Source organism: Hemitrygon akajei, chromosome 9, assembly GCF_048418815.1.
Source record: "Hemitrygon akajei chromosome 9, sHemAka1.3, whole genome shotgun sequence".
Classification (NCBI taxonomy): domain Eukaryota; kingdom Metazoa; phylum Chordata; class Chondrichthyes; order Myliobatiformes; family Dasyatidae; genus Hemitrygon; species Hemitrygon akajei.
Window position 1 is genome coordinate 87,728,278 of NC_133132.1, and position 12,136 is coordinate 87,740,413.

Genomic DNA, 12,136 nt, shown 5'->3' on the forward strand with positions numbered 1-12,136 from the left:
AGCAAGCACGGAGTAGCAGGTAAATAAGGCAAATAGGCATCTCACCTGGCATGAATGAGACAGGCTGAAGGACCCATTTTCACACTGCAACTCTATTGTTATGCACTAAGGATCTACCAGATTTGCCATGATAATGTATTTCGAAGATCTGAAAACAGACACCCTATGCTGGGTATCCCGGACAGGGAGTAAATTCAAGTACAGGGGCAGGCATACATGTCTTCAGCATTGTATTGGCCTCTCAATAGTCAAGGACAAATTTGCTATGGTGTGAATTTATCTGATTGATTTATGGAATGGCAAGACTGGCTCAGCCTCTTCTCAAACTTAATTGATATACATTTGTAGAGAAAGGATAGGAAAAAAAAACAGATTGCAGAAAAACCCAAAAATACTAACGAGGCTGGATAGTTAATTGTGGGAAGGACATTCCTGATGTGCAGAGTGTTTAGCACCATTGGGGTTGGGGGGGGGGGGGGGGAGGAGGATGAGAAGTAAACCATTTAAAACTGAGAGATTTTTTTTCATGCAGTGTTGAACTTGTGGAATTCTCTTTCACATAAAATTAAAACATACTTAAGGAGGATCTGCATACTTATTCCAAGGGCTACACATAAAGCAAGGTTTAAAGGGAGAAAGTAGGAGGAAAAGCATACTGATTTACGACGATCAACACTTTCCTGCCATATTGAATGATGGGGCAGATTTTAAGGGCCAAATAGCTCACTTACGTAGTTTGTTTAATAAGTTCTTCAATTCCTTTAATCTAGTAAATCAATCTCCATTTTGAATATAACAACCTTCTACGGTAAAGAATTCCAAATTCTCAGAAGAAATCTGTTAACTTCAGAATTAAATAGCCTACCCCCCTTTTTTAAAACAAAAATCAATTCCGGTTGCAGACTCTTCAGCTAAAGAAAATACCCACCTTGTCAAACTCTCCAAGACTTCCAGTAAGATGGCGGCAGATTTGATTGTACTGGCTTCTATAGGGCCAACCAAAGGTGTTAATGTCTTTTTTAAAAAACATTGTATACAATCATAAAACCCCACTGGACACTAAGAACTTGGAAGTAGTGCAGGTCTACCCTATCAGCGAGTTGCTTGTTGGTGGAGAAACAGAAGGCGCAGATCATGCCGTTACCTGTGCCAGAGAGGCACCAGAGGAGTCAGTACGCAAAGGTGGTGTGCAGTCTCACAGCATCTTGGTCATTTTTCTTGTGATGCCAAGGCCCTGTTAATGTGCAATACTGTAAGTCCAATTCACTGATTCATTGACGGACGCTGAGGGAACTGTGTGTTCTCCGTTGTAGAGAGCACTAGGCCTCAAGCCAGGGTGTTGTGTCGGTACTGCCCCCTGTATTCACTCAGCAGAAGACAAGCCAGATCGTTTCCCATTGCAGATTGCTGCAACATTCTTGGACTCATGATATTAGGACTATATTATTTTTGATGTGACTATTTTACTGATATCTTATATGTGATACATGTGCCCTATTCTGTGTGTGAGACAGCTGGTACTGTGTTTTGTATCTTGACGCCAGAGTCATGCTGTTTCATTTGGCAGTATTCATGTATAGTTGAATGACAGTTCAACTTTAAAAATTGTGCCTGCATCAGTATGACAATAGCCTCTCATTTTTCAAAAAGTCAGAGAATAACACAATTTTATTCAAATAGTTCCTCATATGAAAGACACTTATACAACTTTGTACTCATGGAGTCATTGCTGTACTCCATCACAGCAAACATAATATTTTTCAGGCAAAGAGACCAAAACTGCATGTTACATCAGGTATAGTCTTACCAAGGACCTACATAATTGCAGTAAATCAAATCTTTTTACAAATAAAAAACCTTATTCTTTTCTAGTTCACATTCAATGACTTGTGCAAGAACACCCATGTTCACTTGAACATTTCAAGTCTTCCACCGTTTAAAAACTATTTCTCACTCCTGAAATCCACATTTTGTCAATTGTGTTCCATCTGCACCAGATCTCAACCTCCCAAAAGATACAAGAGGAAAATCAAACTGCAGTTGTAGTCTCAAAGCTTACAGCTTACAACTATGTTTCAAAACACCCTCTCGTGCATTAGTGACACCAGCCACAATATGAACTAGTCTCTTATTAGAGCAATAGGACAAGTAGTCACGCTAGCTCCAAATTTGCGAAGAGTCATAAGTTAGTATGGCATTGCCAAAATATACTGAACCATAGAAGTACCTACTCCACTAAAATACATGAAATAAGCTTGGTGTTTAGCACTGTAATCAAGACAAAATAAACAGAATTGAATATTAGAAAAGTCTTCACTTGGAAGTTAAAAATACAAAAAAATTAGAACCTATGAGTAACACTTGTTGATTTTTGGAAACAAGAGTTATTAAAATTTTCAAACCATCTTCATCTCTGGATCTGAATGAATGTGCCACAGCTCCCACTGACTTCATCAAGATGTGGATGAGTGTGCACTTTTGAGAAAGAATTGAGTCTCATTAAACCTCTGAAGCCCTAGATGAACCAAGGGATTAATCGTCTGCTGAAGCTAGAGCGATGGCATTGAAGAATGGCAATCCAGAACCCTGCAAGTCCTGGTGTGATCTACAGAAGGCAATCATTGGAGCAAAAAAGCAAATTCTGTATGAAATTAGAAACACAACTGGATGCATGACATATGTGGCAGGGTTTGCATGCCATTATTTCCTACAAGGCAAGACCCAAGAGCATAAATGGGAGTGATGCTTCACTTCTGATGAGCTTCAATGTCTTTCATGCATGCTTTTAAAGGGAGAATTTCTACAAAATCCGGCAACCCTATGATCTCTGTTTCAGAAGCCAAGATTAGAACATCCTTCAAAAGAGTAAACCCTCACAAGGTGAGGGGCCCTGATGGTACACCTGGCAAGGTACCAAAAATATGTGTCAACCAACTGGTTGGAGTGTTCAAGGACATCTTCAACCTCTCACTGCTGTAGTCACAGGTTCCCACCTGGCTCAAAAAGGCATCAATCGTACCAGTGCCAATGAAGAGCAGGGTGAGCCTCCTCAAACACCCAGCAACACTCACATCTACTGTGATGAAGTGCACTAACAGGTTGGTCACGGCTAGAATTAAATCCTGTCTGAGCAAGGTCCTGAACATGCTGCAATTTGCGTACTGCCATAACAGGTCTGCAGTAGACGTGATCTCAATGGCTCTCCACTCAGCTTAGGAGCACATAAACGACGGAAAAAACATACATTAGGCTACTGTTTATTGATTACAGCTTTGCATTCAATACCACTATCCCCTCAGTACCAATAAACAAGCTTAAACAACTTGTGCCTCTGGACCTCCCTCTTTAATTAGATCATTGTCCTCCTTATTGGGAGAAATGAGTCAGTGCTGACCGATGATAACATCTGCTCAATGACAATCACCAAAAGTCCACCTCATGGACGCATGCTTAGCTCACTACTTTACGCTCTACACTCATGACTATGTGACCGGGCACCGCTCAAATGCCATCTACAAATTTGCTGATGACACCACTGTTGGCAAAATCTCAAACGATGATGAGAATGCATACAGGATAGAGTTCGAACAGCTGGTTGAATAGTGTTTCCACAACAACATCACACTCAATGTCAGCAAGAATGGAGTGTGGACTTTGAGAAGGGGAAGAGGGAAGAACACACACCTGTCCTATTGAAGGATCAGCAGTGGAAAAGGTGACCAGCCTGGGTGTCAACATCTCAGAGGGTCTATCATGGGCCTAACACTTAGAGGCAATCACAAAGAAAGCACACCAGTGGCCCTACTTTATAAGCTTGATGAGATTTGGAATGTTACCAAAATCCCTTGCAAACATCTACAGATGTAGGGCACTACGACTGGTTGCATCACAGCTTGGTATGAAGCCTCCAATTCACAGGAACACAAGAAGCTGCAGAAGGTTGCAGACAGTTACATCACGGGCACAATACTCCCTGCCATTGAGGACATCTTCAAGAGTGAGTGCCTCAGGAAAGTAGCATCCATCATTAATGACCATAATCTGGTGCATGCCCTATGTAATTTTATTGCCATCGGTGAGGAGGTACAGGAGCTTAAAGATCTCACCAAACATTTTAAGAGCATCTTCCCCTCCACCAGATTCCTGAACAGTCCATGAACACTGCCTCACTATTCATCCCACCTTGTGCAACTGGATCCTGGACTTCCTGTCAGATCACCGGCAGGTGGTAACAGTGGGCTCCACACCTGTGACTGTGTCACCACCCACAGCTCTAATATGCTAATTAAATTTACCAACGACACTACATTGATTGGCCTAATCTTAAACAATAACTAGGTGACCTACAGGGAAGAAGTCAGCTCTCTGACACAGTGATGTCAAGAAAACAACCCTTCCCTCAATGTCACAAAAACAAAGGAGCTGGTTGTGGCTTACAGAAGGAATGGAGACAGGCTATCCCCATTGACATCAATGCATCTGGGGTTGAGAGGGCAAACAGCTTTAAGTTCTTCGGCATACACATCACCAAGGACCTTACGTGATCTGTACACACCAGGTATGTGGTGAAAAAGGCATAACAGCGCCTCTTTCACCTCAGACAGTTGAGGAAGTTTGGTATGGGCCTCCAAATCCTAAGAACTTTCTACAAACCCCATTTCCAGAAAAGTTGGGATATTTTCCAAAATGCAATAAAAACAAACATTGGTGATATGTTAATTCACGTGAACCTTTATTTAACTGCAAAAGTACAAAGATTTTCAATAGTTTTACTGACCAACTTAACTGTATTTTGTAAATATACACAAATTTAGAATTTGATGGCTGCAACACACTCAACAAAAGTTGGGACAGAGGCATGTTTACCATTGTGTTACATCACCTTTCCTTTTAATAACACTTTTTAATCGTTTTGGAACTGAGGATACTAATTGTAGTAGTTTTGCAATTGGAAATTTTGTCCATTCTTGCTTGATATAAGACTTCAGCTGCTCAACAGTCCGTGGTCTCCGTTGTCTGATTCTCCTCTTTATGATGCGCCATACATTTTCAATAGGAGATAAGTCTGGACTGGCAGCAGGCCAGTCAAGCACATGCACTCTGTGTCTACAAAGCCACGCTGTTGTAGCCCGTGCAGAATGTGGTCTGGCATTGTCCTGCTGAAATAAGCATGGACGTCCCAGGAAGGGATGTCGCCTTGATGGCAACATAGGTCTCTCTAAAATCCTAATATACGCCTCAGAGTCAATGGTACCTTCACATACATGCAACTCACCCATGCCGTGGGCACTTATGCACCCCCATACCATCACAGATGCTGACTTTTACACCTTTCTCTGATAACAATCAGGATGGTCGTTTTCATCTTTGGCACGGAGAACTTGACGCCCGTTTTTTTCCGAAAACTAGCTGAAATGTGGACTCATCTGACCACAGCACATGGTTCCACAGTCTTTCGGTCCATCTGAGATGAGCTTGGGCCCAGAGAACTCGCCGGCATTTCTGCATAGAGTTGATGCATGGCTTCCTCCTTGCGTAATACAGTTTCAAGTTGCATTTCTGGATGCAGTGACGGACTGTGTTAAGTGACAATGGTTTTCTGAAGTACTCCTGAGCACAGGTGGCTATAATTGTCACAATAGCATGACGGCTTCTTCGGCAGTGCCGCCTGAGGGCTCAAAGATCACGCGCGTTCAACAGTGGTTTCCGACCTTGCCCTTTACGCACTGAGATGTCTCTGAATCTTTTCACAATATTATGTACTGTAGATGTTGATAGACCTAAATTCTCTGCAATGTTGCATTGGGAAATGTTCCTTTTGAACTGACTAACAATTCTCTCACGAATTTTGGCACAAAGGGGTGAGCCACGACCCATCCTTGCTTGCAAAGACTGAGCCTTTGATGGATGCTACTTTTATACCCAGTCATGATACCGCACCTGCTACCAATTAGCCTGCTTAATGTGGAGTCTTCCAAACCGGTGTTACTTGAATATTCTGTGCACTTTTCAATCTTATTTTAATTCTGTCCCAACTCTTGTTGAGTGTGTTGCAGCCATCAAATTCTAAATTTGTGTATATTTACAAAATACAATTAAGTTGGTCAGTAAAACTATTGAAAATCTTTTCTTTGTACTTTTGTCAGTTATATAAAGGTTCACATGAATTAACATATCATAGATTTTGGTTTTTATTGCATTCTGGAAAATATCCCAACATTTCTGGAAATGGGGTTTGTACAAGGGCAAAATTGAGAGCATTCTGACTGGCTGCATCACTGCCTGGTATGGGAACTGTACTTCCCTTAATCGCAAGATTCTGCAGAGAGTGGTGTGGACAGTCCAGCGCATCCGTAGTTGTGAACTTCCGATGATTCAGGACATTTACAAAGACAGGTGTGAGAAAATGGCCCGAAGAATCATTGTGGACCCGAGTCACCCTAACCACAATCTATTCCAGCTGCTACTATCCGGGAAACAGTACCACAGCATAAAAGCCTGGACCAACAGGCTCTGGGACAGCTTCTTCCACCAGGCCATCAGAATGATTAACTCACGCTGATTTGAGTGTATTTCTTTGTTACATTGACTGTGCCATTTATTATAAATTACTATGATTGCACATTTAGACGGAGAAGTAACGTAAAGATTTTTACTCATGTATGTGAAGGACGTAAGAAATAATGTCAATTCAATTCTTTTACACTATGTTTGTAACTTAGCAACTTTTATGTTTTGCACTGTACTGCTATCACAAAATAACAATTTTATGTTGCAGTGATAATAAACCAGATTCTAATTTGAACTCCAAAACTTCCATTCATACACAAGCTTTATATTCACATCCTCATGATATCTCAAGTCCTCTGAGGTACCTACCTGAAACCCAGAAAGCAGTTATTTTTTTAAAGCCAGATGTGCACAGATCATAACATTACAGCACAGTACAGGCCCTTCAGCCAACAAAGCTGTTTCAACATTTCAATCTACTCCCTCTAACCCTTCTCTTCTACATAGCCCTCGATTTTTCTATCAGCCACGTGCCTAAGAGTTACTTAAATGCCCATAACTTATCTGCCCTCTACTACCATTCAGGGCAGGGTGTTCCATGTATTGAACACTATTTAATAAAGCTTCTCTGACATTGCCCCTCCCATACCGTCCTCCAATCAATTTTAAACTATGCCCTTTTGTACAAGCCATTTCCACTCTGAGGAAAAGTCTCTGGCACCCACCTGATCCATGCTCATCATCTTGTACACCTTTGTCAAGTCACCTCTCAACCATCTTCACTCCAAAAAGAAAAGCTTTAGCACACCTAACCTTTCCTCATAAGGCAGACATACTCTTGAATCCTGGCAATATCCAGGTAAATCTCCTCTGCACCCACTCCAAATCTTCCACATCCTATAGTGACGTGACCAGAACGGAACACAATATTCCAAGTGTGGTCAAAGCAGAGTTTTATGGAGCTGCAATGTTACCTTGTGGCTCTTGAACCTAACCCTGACTCAAGAAGGCCAACATCTATATACCTTCTGAACAGCCCTAGCTGTGTGGAATCTTTGAGGGACCGATGGATGTGCACCCTAAAATCGTTCTGCTCCCCCACAATGCTAAGTGTCGGTTGGGATGAGAGCCAATTTCGCTTGCTCTCCATGATGGTCATCTCCATGGCACTGAGGCTATGAAGACTGCCCCGGCTACTGTGCTCCACACCTTCTGATATGATGAACTGACAAGTGAGGCTTTGGACCTACTCTGGGATTCGGATCTGAAGATTCAATTTTGGTTCAGAATGCTGTTGTCCGCTTAATTGTTTGCATGATTTGTATTTTTCCCCCCTTTGTCTTCCACATCAAGCATTAGGCTTTTATTCCTTTTTCTTTTAATTGGGTTCTTTCCAGTTTCTTGCTTTGTGGCTACCTGTGAGCAAGGTTGTATAACTTATAAACTCTTTGTTAACAAATGAACCTTGAATCCTAATAACCCTGTATTCTAGCTTTAAATTCAACCTTCCAAAGGAATCACTTCACACTTTTCTGGGTTGAACTCCATCTGCCACTTTTCACCCAGTTCTACATCTTGTCAATATCCCATTTTCTACGCTAGAATTCCACCAAACTTACTAACCTAATTGTATTATCTACTATTACACTAAAAATCATTTCCTTAGGAACTCTGCCAGAACGAGCTCAGAATGCCAGATTTTAGTGTAATAATCTTAATATAAGAAAATCTGACATGCTTTCCTAAAAATTAGACCCAAAAGCAAAAACTAACTGCAATAAAACATATAGAAAGGCTTTCCCTTCTACCCCTATACACATGTCATACTGGTCAAAACTGAGTTACTCAAAGCTTAAGAGGAAATACGAGAAAACAATCATTTGTAGATGTCAACAGTCAGAAAAAAAAATCAGAATCCAACAAATCAAGACAATGAGTGAAAACATCAGCCTCAAAAATTGCACCAGTCATTATTTAACCTTGGTGTCGACACAGTAAATAGAAATCCTGACTAACATATTTCCAGAAGAAATCCAACATAATTTTAAGCATATGGCCTACTAACATGGTCAACAGGTCCACAGTTGAATTATTTGAATTATTAAAGCCTTTAAAGTCCACTTGAACTTATCAAGCTACTTTTATATCTGTACTTCATTGCTTCATTTAGTTTTCTCAGTTAAATGATTTTTTTTGTCAATGAGAGAAATATGTAATAATTTATCAGTAGTATCTTTCAATCACAAATTAGACACAAGATCATACTGACTACTTTCTGTTGCCAAGAAGTCACTCAGTTTAAACTCAATCAGCACTTCAAACCTAACTTACACAACTATATACCTATCAACTATAAAGTATAAAGATCTGTCTATACATCTATGGTTTCTGCAATGAAATCTACTTTATGTCTCTTTCAGTTTACATCCAGATCTAGTAAAGGATTCAATTTCTTCAATTGAATCATTCAACAAGAATCATGTTGAAGCATGATCTGGACAGAAATCAATCATTCTCCACTTGAGGGAAGATCTCAAAATGATACTTCTTTTTGATGGAGGTGTGGCAAAACAGCACATAGATGACAGCTGTTTTTATAAATAAAAACAAATCAGTTATGTTAACATTTCCAACTCCTTGGCCTTAGCTGGGATTTTATGCAATTCTGTGATCGCATATCATATGTAAAGAGGGGACAGAGGAAACTAACCATAAATAACTGTCCCTCATGTCATTTGAAGAGATTGTAGAAGTTAGAATGTCTTCTGTGGAAATGAGAATGCCAAGGTAACACAATTAGAAGCATTCAACATTGAGAGGCTCTGAAAGCAAAAGCAGGGAGAATCCATTTCTTAGTGCAAGTAACATTAACAGATTCATGTCTATGAATCATTTGCAGCAGATAGTGCTGTCAAATTTCAGTTACAAGTGATGAAACTTCTAATTCTATTCATTGTGATATCAGCCACTTTAAGTAGGATGTGCAGGTCCCATAGAATGACAACTAAAATACTCTCAAATATTTGGGAGGATGAGGAAAAACTGGAATTGTTATCTTCAGAGAAGTTAAGCGTCATTCTAAATCATGATGGAATTTTGAACTGGATTCTGCAAAATGTCTATGGGCAGATAAACAAAATTAATGTGTTAAGTTGAAGACACCATGTCAAAGGGCCTTCACGCAAAATGTTAACTATTACCTCCTACAAATGTTGCCTCAGTTGCCAAGTGCTTCCAGCATTTTGAGTTTGCATCACACATTTCCAGCACCTTCTGTTCTTTCCTCTACTGAGAAATTGTGTACATTTGGTCAGAGGAGATATAAACACATACATTAAAAGTTACAAGCAATCTCACTGACCATTACTGATTAAATTAGACAACTTCTGAAATTATGGATTTTCTTGCACTTCAACAAATAAATTAAGCACTCAAAGCTGTGACTGGTGCATGACCCCTTATAGGCAGTTTAAGTAACTAAGCAGTAACTTACATATTTCAGATGAGGGAAGAAACCAGAGTACCTAGAGAACATCCACATTACAGAGAGACCGACCAATTCCACAGGCCAACGATCATTGTATTTCCTTAAAGTCGTGATAACAGCACTGCACCCACCTCCAAATAAACCAAATACTGCAGTGTTTGAACCCAAAACACAAATATATGTTCTCTTTCCCACCCCCACCCCTAAAACAGATGGTGTTCGACCTGCTGAGTTCCTCCAGCAGATTGATCGTTGCTACGTTAGGAAATCTTACTTTTGATAATTCAAGAATTGACCGCTTATTCAAGGTGGACACACTATTCAGCCCCCTCTGAATGGATTGCAATGATAAAGATCCGAAGTAACTTATCCAGCTGAGACCGTTGACCGAAAATGGATGCCACATAATTTTCCTTTGTAATTTTAGCATTACGTAGAAAGTGAAAGCGTTATATCTTGGCAAACAGAAATCACTTCTAAAGACAGCTTGTGTCATTAACGATAAGAACGCTGATTAATTCACCCAAGAACACAAATGGCACTATCTCATTGATGACATAACTTCCCAATTCAATCAGTAAAAGTTACCGCTCGGTGGCAATGGAAGTGAGCGCATAGCTCCAAACAGCACCCATTACCGGCAGAAAGGAGACCCGGATAAGCCACACCAACACAATCGGTGGCCTGCATTTCCGGAGAAAACGAAGCCCGTAGCCGGCTCGCCATCTGCACCACACCGTTAAAGGTCACTGCGGCAAATAGGCGGCCACACCGGACCCACCCTGACTGAAGCGGCGCAGCTCAGATTCGTCGTTACCTTTGGCTTCGCAGTCTGCGCAGTACTTGTTGTCCTCCTCCCGCAGCAGCTTGGACAAAATGGCCTGGTGTTGCTCATTCTGCTTCTGAGACTTCTCTCGCTCCGACCGGGTGGCCATGAGAATGGCAGTGCGACCGGCTGCCCAACGATCTGCGAACAGGAACCGTTTCACTCACCGCCTCCGCGCCGTTCTCCCACGAATATGGTGGCGCCGACCGGAAACGGCGCCGCATTACCTCCTAATAGCTCCGGCAAAATAATGCCGCTGCCGCCCGCGGAAAATAGTAACACCAAAATTCCCACCTTGAGCAAGGAAGGAAACCAAGAGCAGATATTTATTTATTCACCAAAATTGCATTATAACATCAAGTGGCATGCGGATTAACAATGCAAATTGAATAGCACCTTTTGTGGAATATCAGCAGTTCGCCCCCATTGATTCGGGTTCCGGGACGATTTGCCGATATGCGGCTTTTCCATATCGTTGCGCCGGCAGGTGAGTTCGGGCCGTCCACGGTGTGACGTGACGCCCATTTCCGTCAGGGGCTGTCACCCGGGTGCGATCTCAGGTGACGGCACCGGGAGCAACAGGCAGTGAGAGGATCTTCACGTTGACAGCCCCAAATACTATAGATGCTCCAATTTGAAGCTGCATTGGAAACACTGGGCGTTGAGGAACATGCGTGGTGTGTAGGGACGCAGATACTCAATGGAACTGTTGGTTGATGACACGGAATCTTAAGGTTTCCATCATGGGAAGAGATATTAACAGGTCTTTTTCGATTGGGAAAGTGCGACAGGTGATGTTTCGTCTTATCGCTCTCATGTAGAATAGAAGATAAAACTTTGGTCAAATTGTGTACATTACAAATATCGACGAGATAAATAGCTAGATAACCTTCATCATGTGACTTAAAGGATATCAGTTAACTGCTTGTCTTTTTCTCACAATTTTCTGTGTCTATCTGCCTGTTGCGAGAATGGGTCGACTCAATCTCAAGGAATGCTCTTCAGCTTCCTTCTGGGAAGATGCTTACAGGATTTACAGTTTACAGCACATGAGATTTAATTCTCTAATTTTAGATAATCGCACTTAGTCTATATTTCTATCAGAACTGACTGTTGTTGCATACCATTGCCTTGATTCAGTTCTATTTTACTTTTGGCACTTTTATAAATATAAATGACCCGCTGGGCATGTCCCACAACTTTACAACTGGTGACACCCTGCACATAACAGCGATTGAAAATAAATATCATTATTGTCATTGCATAGTACAATTTGTCATGTACCAATACAGCGAAAATGAGTTTGCAACTCT

At 41.2% G+C, this 12,136-nt stretch overlaps 1 protein-coding gene across 5 annotated transcripts in view; it reads right to left on the bottom strand.

The window, feature by feature from the left end:
* Positions 1 to 11,050, bottom strand: part of smap1 (small ArfGAP 1) — a 128,805-nt gene extending 117,755 nt beyond the window's left edge. For 2 of the 5 annotated variants that reach the window (XM_073056488.1, XM_073056485.1), the window contains exons 1-2: positions 10,815 to 11,043; positions 9,711 to 9,795 (exon numbers count right to left, since the gene is read on the bottom strand). In XM_073056488.1, the coding sequence (XP_072912589.1) occupies positions 9,711 to 9,795; positions 10,815 to 10,892 (163 nt within the window). In that variant the 5' untranslated portion in view covers positions 10,893 to 11,043. Of the gene's footprint in view, positions 1 to 9,710; positions 9,796 to 10,003; positions 10,061 to 10,814 lie in introns of those variants that run through there. The other 3 variants (XM_073056486.1, XM_073056487.1, XM_073056489.1) reach the window with 3 other exon arrangements.
* Between the last annotated feature and the right edge of the window lie 1,086 nt (positions 11,051 to 12,136).